Genomic DNA, 15595 nt, shown 5'->3' with positions numbered 1-15595 from the left:
AGGCTTGGCGCCATCTTCAACTGCTTTCCCAGGCCACAGGCAGGGAGCTGGATGGGAAGTGAAACAGCTGGGACACGAACTAGCAATCATATGGGATGCTGGCACTTGAAGGTGGAGGATTAACCAGTTGAGCCATTGCAATGGCCCCCATCCCTCCACTTCTGACCCAACTCCCTGCTAGTGCACCTGGGAAAACAGCGGAAAGACAGACCAATTGCTTGGGGGCTCTACAGCCACACGGAGGACTGGGATGGAGTTCTGAGCTCCTGGCTGGCTCTTGTGGGCATTTAGGGAGTGAACCAGTGGGTGGAAGATCTCTCTGTTCCTTTTTCTCTCTCTGTATTTCATATAAAATGAAAAGCAATGAGTATGAAAGCACCAAGCTGGCAGCAGAGTAATAGATGAGGGCAGACAGACCTGCAGGGGGGCCGGCACATTTGAATCTAAGCCGCCTGTGCAGAAAAGCAACCTAATGATTTTGTACCAACCACGGAGCGCCTGAGACAAGAACACACACCTGCCGGCTTGGTGTTCTCTTTCACGGTGCTGGGCACAGGCAGCCCCCGATTCCACCCTAGCAAGTCTCAAGGCTAAGATTTTCGGGGCTGTTTTTAACAAGAACGATGGCCATCCCCACGGACACAGGCTGGCCATGGCTACTGGTTTCACCTGGCCTTCAGGTGCACCTGCCCTTGAGAGGCTCACCCCTGCCCCCACAAGGTCTGTGCTGTTCCGCCATGGCCAGGAACATCTTCCCTCAAACTCCCCCTGGCTTGCTCTCCTTGTTCTTTCTTATGGTTAATGCTTCCTGCTTCTCAGTGAAGTAGGCCTTTCACTAAAATCCTCCATCCTGCCTGCACAGCCCCCAGCTCCCTCCCCTGTCCTGGGCCACGATCTTAAAAGCCCTATAATTTCACTAGGAAAAGCAGCTGGCCCAAAGCGCCTGTCCACTCATGCCCATTCACTCACTCGTTTGGCACCTCTCTTTTACTCCCTCACTCTGTTCTCTTTCAATTTCTTTTTTTAAAGAAAACGAACCACTTTGCATAACAGAATCTATTTTTTTTTTTCTTTTTAAAAGATTTTTCTTGAGCCTGGAGTGATGGCCTAGTGGCTAAAGTCCTCGCCTTAAAAGCGCTGGGATCCCATATGGGCACCAGTTCTAATCCAGGCAGCTCCACTTCCCATCTGGCTCCCTGGTTGTGGCCTGGGAAAGCAGTCAAGGATAGCCCAAAGCCTTGGGATCCTGCACCCACGTGGGAGACCTGGAGGAAGTTTCTGGCTTTGGATTGGCACAGCACCAGCAGTTGCGGCTGCTTGGGGAGTGAATCATCAGACGGAAGATCTTTCTGTCTCTTCTCCTCTCTGTATATCTGACTTTGTAATAAAAATCATAAATAAATATTTTTTTAAAAAGATTTTTCTTTTCATTTGAAAGGCAGAGTTACAGAGAGACGGAGAGACAGAGAGATCACGCATCTGCTGGTTTACAACCCAAATGGCCACAATGGCTGGAGCTAGGCTAATCCAAAACCATGGGCCAGGAGTTTCTGTCAGTTCTTTATATGGGTTTAGGACCCAAGGACTTTGCTGCTTTCCTAGAGCACAAGGAAGAAGCTATATCAGAAGTAGAACACTTGGGATACCCACCAGTACCCATATGGGATGCTGGCATCATATTAAAACAAAAATTGAGATTTTAAAAGCAAACCTACAACAAGATCAAAAGAAAGACAAATTCACCACAATATATCAGAAGTATATGAATATGTCTACAAGAGTATTGCAAAAGTTCATGGAAACCCCAGTTACCAGCTAACCTAATATCGGTGCAAAATAATTTTGAAAATCAGGGGGAGTATCTGGTTTAGTGGTTGGGACACCCCCATCCAATATTGGAGTGTCCGGGTTCAATCCCAGCCCTACTCCCAGCCCAAGCCTCTTTCTAACACACATGATGGGAAGCAGCAGGTGCTGGCTCCAACAGCTGGACTGCTGCCATCCATGGGAGGGCGGGGGAGGTACCTCGATTGATATCCAAGCTTTTGTCTTTAGCCCGGCCCCACTGTGGTGGAGCGAACTGCCATTGGAGTTCACACTGGCTCACTCTCCCTGCCTCCCTCCCGCTCCCTTCCCATCTTTTTCAAATAAAATGTTTTCAGAAAAGGAAATGCATGCTGTTTCTTCCGCAAGAGGCATTCTCCACGGACGCTCTGAAGTGCTCTTGTATTCGACTCAAGTCAATCCTCCCAAGAAAAAAAAGAAAACAAACTCCAGTCCTGCTGTCTGCAGAAACTACAGTGCGGTGTGATTCAGGACGAGTGGAAAGTTAAAGAAGGAATGGACACTGAAGAAAGTGGATTGGTGTGGGATTACTGAAAGGCGGCCCGCAGTGTCAGATCACCCAGATTGTGGCATTTATACACTGCAAGGTAATCCTGGCCGGAGCAAACAAGTGTTCATGAAAGGAAGCCCAGCAGTAACGTGGCGGATGCCGTGGTAAGCCCCGCCCACCTCAGCTAACATGCAGGGCAGAGGACTGAGCACTGGCACACGGAGCCTAGACGGGTACAGCTGTGCAACCGTGGGAAAGCGTGAGCAGGTGCTTGGGAATACGGGTGACCCCGATGCCCAAATTTGGGGGGGAAGGGAAGAAGGAAGGTATCTGTAGGGCCAGGCCATAAAAGAGGAGGAGCAGGGGGACGCATAGGTAGAACAAGTGAGGACATGAGCACGGCCTGGGCCAGAAGCTTGTCTACTGAAGAGGGGTCGAGCACAGGGACACAATCTGGGTGGAGAGAAGGGACAGAAACAACCCAGAGTGGGAGCTGGGATTGGGGGAGGGGAAGCGGTGCACCTGGGATAAGGCCCAGAAGTAGAACCCACAGGACAGACAGCAAAGGAGTGGAAGGTGGGGGTGCCACTGCCGGGCAAAGAGGATGGAGGCAAAGGGGCACCTGTGAGGAACCTGACGACCTTCATGTGTGGGGGCTGCCGCTGTAGCACGGTGGCCTCAGCCACCAGCTGGGACACCCACCTTGCAGTTCAGAGGCCTATGATCACGGCCAGCATCTGCCTCTGATCTACTTCCTGCTAAGCACATGCACCTGCGAGGCAGTGGATGCTGACTCCAGGACCTGGGTTCCTGCTGCGCATGTGGGAAGATTCCAATGGAGTCCTGCATTTGTCCTGATCCTGGCCCTGGGTGTTGCGGTCATTTGGGGAGTGAACCAACAGATGGAATATCTCTCTCTCTCTCTCTCTATCTCTCTCTCTCTCTCTCTCTCTCTGTTGTTCTTCCTCTGTGTGTATATGTTTGCTCTGCCTTTCAACAAATATGTATCTTTATATTTTTTACAATCTTTTAAAAAAGATTTATTCTTATTGGAAACTCAGATATACAGAGAGGAGAAAAGACAGAGAAGATCTTCCATCCGATGATTCACTCCCCCAGGTGGCTGCAATGACTAGAGCTGCACTGATGCGAAGTCAGGAGCCCAAAGCCTCTTCCAGATCTCCCACACAGGTGCAGGGTCCCAAGGCTTTGGGCCATCCTCGACTGCTTTCCCAGGCCACAAGCAGGGAGCTGGATGGGAAATGGGGCTGCCAGGATTAGAACCAGCACCCATATGGGATCCTAGCGCGTTCAAGGTGAGGATTTAGCTAACAGGCTACTGTACTGAGCCCCCACCCCCACCCTTTTTTAGAAAAAGAGCTCCTTGTATGGACAAGAACCAGGAGCCCCAAAAAAGGTCTCTGGTAAAAAATAATAATAATAAAAGCAAGGAGTCATCAGCACGTAGATGGTATTTAATTTTCTCCTGGTGACTTCTAAGTTGGCACATAAGGAAAAAGATTTATGGGGTGCAGTGTGTGATCCTACATGTGCACATCACGTGATGAACAAATGGGATGGGAGGCACCTCCTGCAATGTTTATCTCTTCTCCTTGTCGGGACCCTTCAAACTCTCCACTTCCACGGATGGTCTTAGAGTTCCGGGGTAGAGGACGGGGCTGGGGCTGGCACTCTGCCCAAGGAAGAGAGACTTGGCAGAGAAAGAAGTCAGACAAGCCCACCCACTGGAGTCCATCTGCAGAGGGGCAACCCACAAGGAGGCAGACCAAGAGCCACGAGGAAATGGTGTGGGGGCCAGAGGAGCGGAGAGAGAAGCTCCCGAGGACTTCCCTGAGCGGGGAAGCGGGGTGAGGGCAGAGAAGGGCAGGGGTGTGAGTAGAGAGACAGATGGGAGGAAACACAAGTGAATGGAGACACTGGGTTTGGACATGTGTTTCCAGGGGAATGGCTGTCGGTGAGGCAGACCAGAAGCAGGGCAAGGATTCAGGCTGCTGGGAGAGAGCTCCTGGGTAAGGTGTGAAAACTTGGTACCAGCCTCGTGTGGCACATCCTACATCAGAATGTCACTATGGATCCTGACTGCCCCTCTTCTGTTCCGACTCCCTGCTCACGCACCTGGGAAGGCAGCAACAGGTGAGAGCTCAAGTGCTTGCGCCCCTGCACCCATGGGTACACCCGTATGGAGTTCCAGGATCCTGGCTTCAGCCCGGCCATTCATTGGGAAGTGAACTAATGGAGGATTTCTCTCTCCCTCTCTCCCTCTCTCTCTCTCTGTTTCTCTCTGTGTCTCTCTGTCTCTGCTTTTCAAAGAAAGAAATGAATAAAAAATGTCAGAAGTTAAGAGACCCCTGGTCATACACAAGCCACAGAGGCAGGTGCCTGGTGGCCACACGTGGCTGCTGGCTGCCACACCAGAACACACAGATGCCAAAGCACCTGCAGAGTGTGGAGGCTGGCAAAGGGAAATGAGAAGGGGAGCTGGTCCCTCCCCACAAACAGGTGAGGAAGAGAAGGCTGGAGGGGCAGTCACTACAAGAGAAGCAAGAGATGGGGGTGGGGAGGGGAAGAGGACTCTGAGAAAGATAAGGAGCACAGAACAGCTGAGCACAAACTCCCGGAGCCCACACACTTAGCGTGAGCCCACACACTTAGCATGGACACCTGACGGGCAGTGCAGGCATCTCAGGAGAGGACAGCCTCACACAGGCAGGCGGGGGTTCCTTATCCAGCGTAGCCGGACAAAGCCAGCAGGCGTCACAGCAAGGTTCCCTCCTGGCTGTCCCTTCCTGGCTGGCCCTCCTCCCCCAGCCTCCAGCCCCATGCCACTGTTTCTATTTTGGGTCCACCCTCCTCCAGCCGCAGGCTCCTGCTGCCCCTCACGCCTCTTTCATTCACTCACATTCTAGCGGCGGTGGACAGATTCAACATGGCAGGGGTGGGTAGGAATTCCACGCCAGACCTCTCCCGCAAATGGTGAGGAACACACGTTTATGGAGTAATATAAAAATGACATAAAAGCCAGTTTAACCAAAAGCTCCCCTCCCACACCCTCAGGCTGTCCCTCCGGCTCCTCCACAAACACAAGCCATTTTTTTTTTCCTGACATTTTATTTCAATTCCTAAGAGCACACACTTTCACAGCAGGGAACTCTTTGCTCTCAACCTCTGAATTCCAGTGTTTGCTTCTGTGGCTTCCGTGTGGGCCAGGCAGGGAGAGGGCAAAGGGGGGTGGGGAGGGGACGCCAGCAGGAAACCTAAATCACCAGGTCCCTTGCTGCCCCTTCTTTCTCGGAGCACTTTCTAAAGTGTTGATAACTGAGGGCCTCCAAGGTGCCCAGGGCCCCAAAAGGGGTCCTTTCCTGACCCATCAATTACAGAGAATGTTAAAAAAAGAAAGAAAACTTGCTTCCCAGCTGGGGTGCCCCCTCATGCTGCCTGGGTGGCATTGCCTTTCACCAAGGTCCTCACCCCTCTCTACCTCCCCGGCCCCGCCCTCTCATCACTTGACTCCAGGGCTTTCACCCTTTCCCATCAAAAAATGCCTCTTGGTCCCTCCAAATGCGGTGTACCCCCCCCCCGCCCACCCCACACACACAGGGCTCCTTGGCCCGTGGCTCAAGCCCCACCAAGCATTAAGTCTTGGCGTCTTCCCATCAGAGACCCAGGACGGCACACAGTCCGTGGGTGGGGTGGGTGGGTGGCCCTGGCTCGGCTGATGACGCACTAAACACCCCCCCTCCACGTCCTGGGGGAAGTCACCCAACTACTTAGAGCCTTGGCTTTCCTCTTCACCGAACTCCGTCAGGCCTCAGTTTCCCCACCAGAGAAGTGGGCACAGCAGCCAGCCGGGGCCTGAGTGTGAAGCGGACAGCCAGCGGCGCGCGCTCCCATGAGTTCCACAGTGCGAGTAGCACTCGGGAGCCCGCGGTACCTACTGCCCGGGGCGGCCCCGAGGAGTCATCCACCCTGCCTCTGCCAGCAGCTTCAGTCACTTGCCCAGAGTCCCTCAACTTCCCTCCCGAAGCACCTGTCCAGCTGTTTCCGAGCCCGAAGCCTCCCTCTCCCCCGGCGATCGTCACCACCCCGGCCAGCTCCAGACTATTCAGAACCCGCGCCGGGGCGCTGGGGTGATCCGCTGTGCTCCCTTTCCAGGAAAACTTCGATTTCCATGTCGCTCGCAATAAAGCCCAAGCGTGGAGAACCACTGACTGCCTCTCCGTCTCCCACTCCCCGGACACAGGCCCCGGAGTTGATGGCCTCGGGGAGCACCGAACGGCCGAGGCTCTGAGGCCGCCCAGCGCCTCTCCCCGCCAGGTGTCCCCGCGCCCCGCGGGTTGGGGACAGGGGAACAAGGGCCCGGGGCTCGCGGCGGCCAGGCCGGGGTGGGCGGCCCCAGGTTCTCGGCGCCGGCTGCGCGCTCGCTCCCGGTTGGGAGAGGCTGGAGGGCTGGCCGGCCGCCCAGGGGGTCTCGGCCCGGCAGCCGGTCCCGGGGAGCGCGCCGAGGCAGGTTCACTCACCCCATCTCCGGCGCTTGCTCTGTCCGGCCGCTCTCGACGGGGCCTCTGGCGCTCGCAGTCCGCCTGGTCGGCAGCCGCTGCCCGCGCGGCACATGCGGCGCCCGTGCGCGCCCGGCTCAGCCCCGGCGCCGCTCCATTCCGCGGGGCTGCGCGGCTCGCCTGCCGCCTCTGCCGCCTCTGCCGCCGCTCGGCGCGGGCGGGCGACCGGGCGGGGGCTGGGCCGCCAAGGGTTGGGCGGCCGCGCTCGGGCACCGCCCTCCGGGCCCGGCTCCCCGCCCGGGTTCCTTACGTAACCCCCGGGCCCCGGGCCGGCCGGGGAGGCTAGGAGCGCGGCGGCGGTGGAGGCGGCGGCGCGTGCGAGGGCGCCGGCCGGCCCGCGTGGGCGCGCCTCGCACCGAGCCCACCCCCGGGGCGTGGCGCAGAGCGGCGAGCGTCCTGCGGGCGAGCGAGGCTGGAAGTGCTGCTAGCAGCTGGCAGGGACTTCGGGGAGGTGGAGAGGTTGCCTTTGGTTTGCAGGTGAGGGAACCGAGGTCGGTGAGGAGGGGGAAGTGATGTGCTAAGGTCAGCAGTTCAGAGTAGAGCCGAGGCTGAGCAGGGCATGGCCTGGACCCTCCTGGAAGCTCGCCCGCGTGCTTGTCCTGCCCCCTTCTCGGGCTAGGTTTCATGCGGTACCGCCCCCCCGTGCAGGTGTGCTGAGTAAAGATAAGACAGGGAGCGCCCAAACTGGGGAGGGGGCGCGAGGTGTGCAAGGCTTTGAAAGGGGCCTAGTAGAGCAGTCTGTTTAATCCCCTTCCACATAGCAGGCCCCACCTCTCTGGCTGAGGCAGGCGCTGGGACTAACCTGGCCTTCTCCTGGGTGCCCCTCCACGCCCACCTGCCTGCCACAGAACCACCTGCTGCTGCGCACACGGACCTGGCCTCTCAGCACAGCTTATAACTCTGCATCCCTTTTGGGACCATTGCGGCCACCTGCTGACCTCCCATGACCTCACTGTGTAGCCAGCGCCTTCTCATCTCTGTGTTCAGGAACTGCTTCATCCTTTCCCCCAAGTGCTTTGCTCCCACTACCAGGGGGAAGCCAACAGAGCATGCCTGCCCGCCAGCACCTGCCCCACTACCCTCTCCAACCTGTCTGCCCACTCCCTCTCTTGCGCCCTTCTGCATCCTGGCATCTGGCCGGGGAAGAACTTCCCTGGGCTGGGACTCCAGGTCCCTTGGCTGGTTCATGGCTGCTTTTTCAAATCCCAATTAAACTCTCCCTTCTTGAAGACCCGAGGCCCTGAAGCCACCGTAATGGGCGTCCCTGTGGACACCCTCGCTGCAGGGGGTTTGGTATCTGTGCAATCTCCCAGATGCAGGTGCATGCTCTTAGGAGACCGACTTCCTTGCACCACCCCTCTCTCCCCGCCCACTGCCTACACCCCCCCTGCGAGTGCCCCACAAGCATTTGCTGAACCCATGAAGAAGCCCATGGATTGGGCCACAACTGGGGCTGGAGGCCCCTACTAGAGGAGGTGGATTTCTCTTGGGCTGAATCACCAGGATTAAGACTGAGTCCAGCAAGGTGTGTCAAGGAGAGGGGCCGGCTTTGCTCGAAGAGGGAGAAGCAGAAGTCACCATCTCAGAGGGCCTCCAAGTGACAGCCCTCCCTCATCCGGAGCTCCTGAGCCGCCAGCGTGCCCTCCTGTCCCCTGAAGGACAAGGCACGCCATGGCAAAGCCTTGGCCTTGGTAAGAGGCGAGGAGGAGGCACAGGTGGGACGGTGAATCATCCTAGCTGCTGCACACGGCTGACTGGCGGGGAGCTGGGCTGGCTGAGAGTGTGGACCGGTGTGAAGTTCAATGCCCTATGAGTAACATGCCTGTCTGTCCCCTTGGGATGCAAGCTCTCACCTCCAGCAAGGTGAAGAGAGGAGGGATGGATCAGACAAGCTGTGGACATGGACATCCCTCTTTTCCACCCCTCCCCCTGCACCACTTCTGGCTCTGCCTCCCCTGCCTCAGGCAGTGGCCCCTCACTTGGTCCAGGCTGGCTCCTGGCTCCCGCACTGCAGGACCCTGGCACTCCTGGCATAGTCTGTGCTGCCTGTGTTTCATCTCTTTGGAATCTTCCCTCGGCTGAGGAAGATTCAGTCCCCTCCCAAGATGCTGCTGTAGAAACTGAGGTAGGTGACCCTGTTCCCCTGGAAAAGCTCCCATCCCCTGTCCTCAAGGGAGATGGTCAGTGAAGGCTGTCCTCATAAGAAGCCTGAAATGAAGCAACAGGAGGCTGGAGCCAGGCCAAGGAGGGTCCTCTAAGGGTCAAGAGATGTGACTGTCCTCTTGGGTCAAACCCAGGCAGGTAGTGATGGGAACCAAGGCAGAGGACGGGAAAAAGTGCAGGTGGTCCTAAAGGGGGTGCCCAGGTGGAGGGGTTGGCCCTGGAGGGAAAGCAGTGCTGCCCCCAGGGAGGCTGAGTGGGGTATAGACAACCACTGGATACCCACCACACATGTGTGCAAGATACAATAAATAACCAGAGCATAAAATAAATGTATTTGATATATAGTGATATTATTGAATAACTCAATAATTGGAGAAGAGAACTCTTTCTTATAGGAAACATGCAAGTAATAAGTGTGGCTGCCTTTGCCCTCTCGAACATGGAGTTCAAGACCAGCACTGCCACAATCACTCCTGTTGACCGTTACCTGTAAGTATTTTGCTCTTAGGGGCTTCAAAAGAGGTGAGCATGGGGAGGGTTAAAAATGGCTACTTGATGAGTGCAGCACAACGAATCAGTGACTAAAATTCTCAACTTGTAAGCCCCATGGTCCCACATGGGTGCCAGTTCATGTCCCAGCTGCTCCACTTCCCATCCAGCTCCCTGTTTGTGGCATAGGAAAGCAGTCGAGGACGGCCCAAAGCCTTAGGACCCTGCATCCACATGGGAGACCCAGAAAAAGCTCCTGGCTCCTGGTTTCAGATTGGCTCAGCTTCGGCTGTTGCAGCCACTTGGGGAGTGAACCAGTGGATGGAAGAGCTTTTCTCTGTGTATATGATTTTCTCTGTGGATGTGCCTTTTCAATAAAGTGAATTAATCTTTTTTTTTTTTTAGGCAGCTCGACACAGAAACACCTGGCCGACTGTACCGTGACTCTATGATAGGAGTTGGCATCTTCAGTTTGTCCTAGGCCTTCTGCCAAGGGGACGTCAAGAGAGGGTGCTGCCTGCATCGTGTGTTGTCCCAACCCCCTAATCCCAGTGTAAGCGGCAGAAACATTCTGCATAATACCGTAGCGGGGCCGCTCCTGCTGCTCGTCCTCCTGCTTGACATGCTCCTCCATGTCAAGGTCATGGAAAGACACAAAAAGCTGCCACAGATCCGGGAGGTTAGAGGAGAGACAACAGCTGAGTGCCAGGTGGCCTCCTGGACGAGATCCTGGAACAGAGCAAAGAAGAACCGGTGAAAGCCACAGCTAAGTCTGGATTTTGCTGAATAGCAGCCAGGTGAGCCTGGGGCGGGGGTGGGGGATGGGGTGGGTCCCTCACAGATTCGAGATGAGGTCCCTGGCACACGAGAAGGGGTGAGGGAGATACAGAAACGCTGTGTGCCATGCTTGCAGCTTACCAGAAAGGCAGTCGGTAGAATTCTGGCCAGTTACCAGAAAGGGGAGACCTGAAGATTTCAAAGTATGTAACTCTAAAAGCAAGCTATACTAAAATCAAGGCTGCTTTTTTGTTTATTTGATTTCCTTAGCAGCAACCCAGTAAGAAATACAAGGAGATTTGCAAATATCTCAGAGAAAGGGAATTTTAAAAGGCAACATTTATTGTGGTGCAAAAACTTTGGGAAATTCATGTGCGCTTGTTTTTTTTTCCTCATAAGATATATTTCTGTAAATTTTTCAAAGACCTCTTGATATGCTGGAACTTTAACATTTTTTGTGTGAGAAAGTAAACATTTTACTTACTGTTCCATGAGCTTGTGAAAGGCCATCAGGTTTTGGGGTATCTGCTCTCCATCTGTACTTACAGGGAGGTAAAATGGAAACCAAAGTTCTATCAAACAGTTTTTATCTTCTCATCTGCAATGCACACAGGCATTTTTCTGTTCTATTTTTAAAAGCAGTGCAGCTCACAACCTACTGAATTGATTTCAAAAAACCTGTAATCTGTTTCCCCCTTTCAGCAGGAAAATTAGGTTCACCATGTACTTGCATTATTGCATTGTTGGTGTGCTGATCCAGGGACTTCAAACGCGGTTCTCTTCTGATCCTAAAAGGTCAGTTCTCTCAACTGCGCATGAAACAATTATCTGTCCTGCCATGAATGAAAGGATCTCCATCGGGCAGGTGCAGCTATAAGCTGATGTTTGTGTAGACTGCAGAGTATCATCGGAAGTGATTTAATTTACCAACAGATCCTGTCTCTGGAACTGTGTGCCAGGCATCATGGAAAACGTGTGCTTCAAAATACAGTCAGGGACACAATAGCCTAGTGCCTGAAGTCCTCACCTTGCATATGCCGGGATCTCATATGGGCGATGGGGTTTGTGTCCCAGATACTCCACTTCCCATCCAGTTCCCTGCTTGTGGCCTGGGAAAGCAGTCAAGGATGGCCCAAAGCCTTGGGACCCTGCACCCGCGTGTGGGAGACCCAGAAAAAGTTCCTGGCTCCTGGCTTCAGAAGGGGTCAGCTTTGACCGTTGCAGCCACTTGGGGAGTGAATCAGCAGATGGAAGATCTTTTCTCTCTGTATCTCCTTCTCTTTGTGTATCTGCCTTTCCAATGAGCATAAATAAATCTTTAAAAATAGGGCCCGGCACGATAGCATAGTGGTTAAAGTCCTCGCCTTGTGCGCGCCAGGATCCCCTGTGGCACCAGTTCTAATCCCAGCAGCCCTGATTCCCATCCAGCTCCCTGCTGGTGGCCTGGGAAAGCAGTCGAAGATGGCCCAAAGCCTTGGCACCCTGCACCCACGTGGGAGACCTGGAAAAAGCTCCTGGTTTCAGATCAGCTCCGCTCTGGCAGTTGCGGCTGCTTGGGGAGTGAATCATTGGACGGAAGATCTTCCTCTCTGTCTCTCCTCCTCTCTGTATATCTGACTTTCCAATAAAAATAAATAAATCTTTAAAAATAAAAAATTTTTAAAATCTGAAATAAATAAATACAGTCAGGACTCCCACTCCTGTGTGGGAGTGCCCAGGTTCGCCCGTCTAGCTTCCTGCCAGCCTGCACCATGCGAGGCAGCTGGGGAAGGCTGATGGAGCGAAGTCCCTGCCACCCACATGAGAGATTGGAATGAAGTTCCCAGCTCTCAGCTCTTGCCAGGCTACGCTGTTGTAGCCATTTGGCAAGGGCACTAGCAGATGAAAATCTTTCTTCTTCTCTCTCTCTTTTTCTCTCATCTCACTTCTCTTCAATCTCTCTTTGCTTTGCAAATAAATAAGTACCTTCTTTAGAGCAAAACAGAAACAAGACACAATCTTTCCATCATGGAACCTGTCATCCTACAAGACTATAGAAGAGATAGCAAGCAAAAAAATCATGCACGTGTATGTGTAATTGTAAATCATTGGAGCTGGTGTCGTTGCATAGCAGATTAAGTGGATGTCTGCAATGCTGTGAGTACTGACTTGAGTTCTTTCGCTCCACTTCCTCTCCAGCTCCCTGCAAATACCCTGGAAAGCAGTCTTAGATGGTCCAAGTGCTTGCGCCCCTGCCGCCTCTGCAGGAGACGAGGAAGAAGCCCCTGGCATCTGGCCTTTTCCTGACACAGCCCTGGCCGTTGCGGCCATTTGGGGTAGTGAACCAGTAGATGGAAGATCTGTCTCTTTCTGTATCTCAGCTTTCCAATAAATGAAAAAAAAAAAGTGAATACATTGTTAATTTAAAAATATGTAAGTAAATAATACTTTTAAAAATAAATAAGTGAATAAGGGGCCTGATTTGGTGGAGAAGGGCGCTCAGCAATGAACTCATTGGAGATAAGGAGGTCTGGGAATGAGGGGCAGAGTCCCGGTGGTGACTGAGGGGCACTTGCAGAGCCTGAGTAGAGGTTAGTGGGGTCAGAGGGCATTGAACCCAGCAAATCAGGGAACGAGGAGGCAGAGCTACCAAGCCCTGAAGTGGGTTTAAGGGTTTGGGTTTTGTCCGGGATGCAATGGGGACCCACTGATGGGTCTGGACCCTTCATGACCTTGTTTCCAATTTCAAGAGATCACTCTGGCTCCCGGGAGAGGCAGAGTTCAGATGAAGACACAGGTGGCCAGTTGGGAAAGCACCCAGAGGCTCTAGAACACGCTCCAGGTAAGGGCAGAGGGGACAACAAGGATTGTTGGATTGGGGATCTACTTTGTGGGTAGAACCTTGGGCCTCAGTGGTGGAGTGGATGCATACGAGGCTCCACATTAGATCTGTAAGGCAGTCTCAAGTTGTAGCTGTGCTGTGACAATGGGAAGATACCCTCAGCGTGCGTGGACAAGTGTATCCCAGAAGTCTGCGGCTTACTGGGAGGGCAGCAGGCATACAGGGGTGAAAGGCTGCGTGTTGGAGGCGGGCAGGTCGGTCCACGCCCTGGCTCCGACCTTGATGTTCCACGCTGCTGGCAACCTTGCTCACCTCACGGAGCCTTGGTTCCCTTGGTGTGGAAGTGGGGCTGTCTCACAGGATGGGTGAGTGCAACCTTCCTGTGGAATGTTCAGTGTTTGCTAGAGAACACCCCAGCTGTGTCACAGGTACATTGTGACTAATTACCAAGGTGGAACTAGGGCAAGAGAGTCTCTCTCTCTTTTTTTTTTTACAACTTGTAAGAGTGTGGTAGAATTTATGTGACCAATGTTTTAACATCAGTTCTATTTCAGGATTATGAAACTCTAGTCTCTATACCAGTGGGGTCTGCACTTTCAGTCACATAACATTTTGCTAATCTGTATCCAGGCCATGCCCCACCCCCTACTCTCTAGAACATCTAGGTCCCTCCACTGGGTTCCTAAGGGTCAGAGAAGATGATGGGCTGTCTCTTTAAGATGAAAAGGGTGGTAAATGGCATGGTGGCATAGCTAACTAATCCTCCACCTGCAGTGCCAGCATTCCATAGGGGCACCAGTTCCAGTCCCAGCTATTCCACTTCCCATCCAGCTCCCTGCTTGTAGCCTGAGAAAACAGTGGAGGATGGCCCAAAACCTTGGGACCCTGCACCTGCAATGGGAGACCCGGAACAAGCTCCGGGCACCTGGCTTTGGATCAGCACAGTTCTGGCCGTTGTGGCCATTTAGGGAGTGAATCAACAGACGCAAAATCTTCCTCTCTGTCTCTCCTCCTCTCTGCATATCTGATTTTCCAATAAAAATAAAATAAATCTTTAAAAACATACAATGTTATAAATACAAATGGTAGAATGCTTAAATGAGATAAGATTACTGGGAAATATTGTGATATCAATGGGAAACACAGGTATTGTGCGACTTACAATTTTGTAACTTTATAAGGGTGTGAAATCAACATACAAATATTTATTTGTTTTGAGAATCAGAGAATGAGCAGGCTCCTAGTCCTTGGTTCACTCCCCAGAGCCAAGCGAGGTGCTCTGAATCGGGATGTAAGCAGTTCAACCAGTGGCTTAACCCATGAGAGCAAACCTGTGTTCCTGAATGCATTTTTGACTTACAATATTTTCATTTTGATAGGGATTCTCCCTCATTGTAAATCAAGGAGCGCCTGTAGTTAGCTGAAATAGCAAGTAATTAGTTTCAAGATGAAGTGGAAAGAAAATAAAAACAAAGTCGTGTACGTTTCGTGTGAGGAATGAATGAAATACACAGGTGGCATCAAATGCTAAGTCACACTGAGTCCAAGAAATGTCACCACAAGACAACGTTTCTCAGGAAAAAGGTTACGTGTACAACAATATCAATAAAATAACAATTCATTAAAAAAATAGCAGATATATTTCTGGAAATAGACAAGTTGATTCTAACATTTATACAGAAAAATAACGATACAAAGTTAGAGTGTTGAAGTATGACACCTGGCACCTGGATATACTCATGAAAGATACACACAGAAGGATGTCCAAAAATAAACCTTCGGATGTCAGGAAGCTCTTTGTTTAAATGGCATTCCAAATACAAGGACACAATGTCCACAATGATGTTGGGACAACTTGATAGCCAGGTGTGGGGGGGGGCGGGGGAAATGATGCCTATTTAAATTTTGCAGCAATATACCGTTCATCTGATTCAAAGATTTATGTATAAGAAAAAAAAAAACAACTCTTAAAAATTGGGGCTGGCATTCCAGCACAGTGGCTGAAAGCTGCTGGCAGTGCTGGCAGCCCACAGTGGGGCCACTTTGAGTCCCAGCAGTCTGGTTCTGACCCAACTCCATGTTAATGTGCCTGGGGAAGCAGCAGAAGACAGATCCGAGCTGGCGGCGTTCTGAAGCTCCACAGCATGTCGCATGCCAATCTTTGCTGTGCACCAGCTGTTCTCAGCCTTGCTTGAACTTAAAATGCCCTAGGGGGCGCCGTGCCAGGGCCACACCCCTGGGGAAAAGGAGCTCATTGGGTCTGGCTGGCGCTCAGGTGTCAGGAATCCTTTAATTTCCCTGCGTGATCCATCCTTCCTTCCTTCCTTCCTTCCTTCCTTCCTTCCTCTCTCTCTCTCTCTCTTTCTTTCTTTCTTCTTAAGATTTATTTATTTTTACTGCAAAGTCAGATACATAGAGAGGAGGTGAAACAGA

The 15595-nt window shown here is 52.6% G+C and overlaps 1 protein-coding gene and 1 pseudogene across 2 annotated transcripts in view; one reads left to right on the top strand and one right to left on the bottom strand.

Moving 5' to 3' along the window:
- The window catches only part of LOC121149269, a 30545-nt pseudogene extending 24058 nt beyond the window's left edge, over positions 1–6487 (top strand).
- HOMER2 (homer scaffold protein 2) overlaps positions 1–7067 on the bottom strand; it is a 69952-nt gene extending 62885 nt beyond the window's left edge. For both annotated transcript variants that reach the window (XM_040968873.1, XM_040968874.1), the window contains exon 1: positions 6874–7067. In XM_040968873.1, coding sequence (XP_040824807.1) covers positions 6874–6878 — 5 coding nt within the window. In that variant the 5' untranslated portion in view covers positions 6879–7067. The remainder of the gene's footprint in view (positions 1–6873) is intronic.
- Positions 7068–15595: the final 8528 nt, after the last annotated feature.

The sequence above is a fragment of the Ochotona curzoniae genome, unplaced genomic scaffold (assembly GCF_017591425.1).
Source record: "Ochotona curzoniae isolate NIBS_2020 unplaced genomic scaffold, NIBS_Ocur_1.0 scaffold_4701, whole genome shotgun sequence".
Classification (NCBI taxonomy): Eukaryota; Metazoa; Chordata; class Mammalia; order Lagomorpha; family Ochotonidae; genus Ochotona; species Ochotona curzoniae.
The sequence above is the reverse complement of the archived record's forward strand: the minus strand, read 5'-3'. Positions and strand labels throughout refer to the sequence as shown.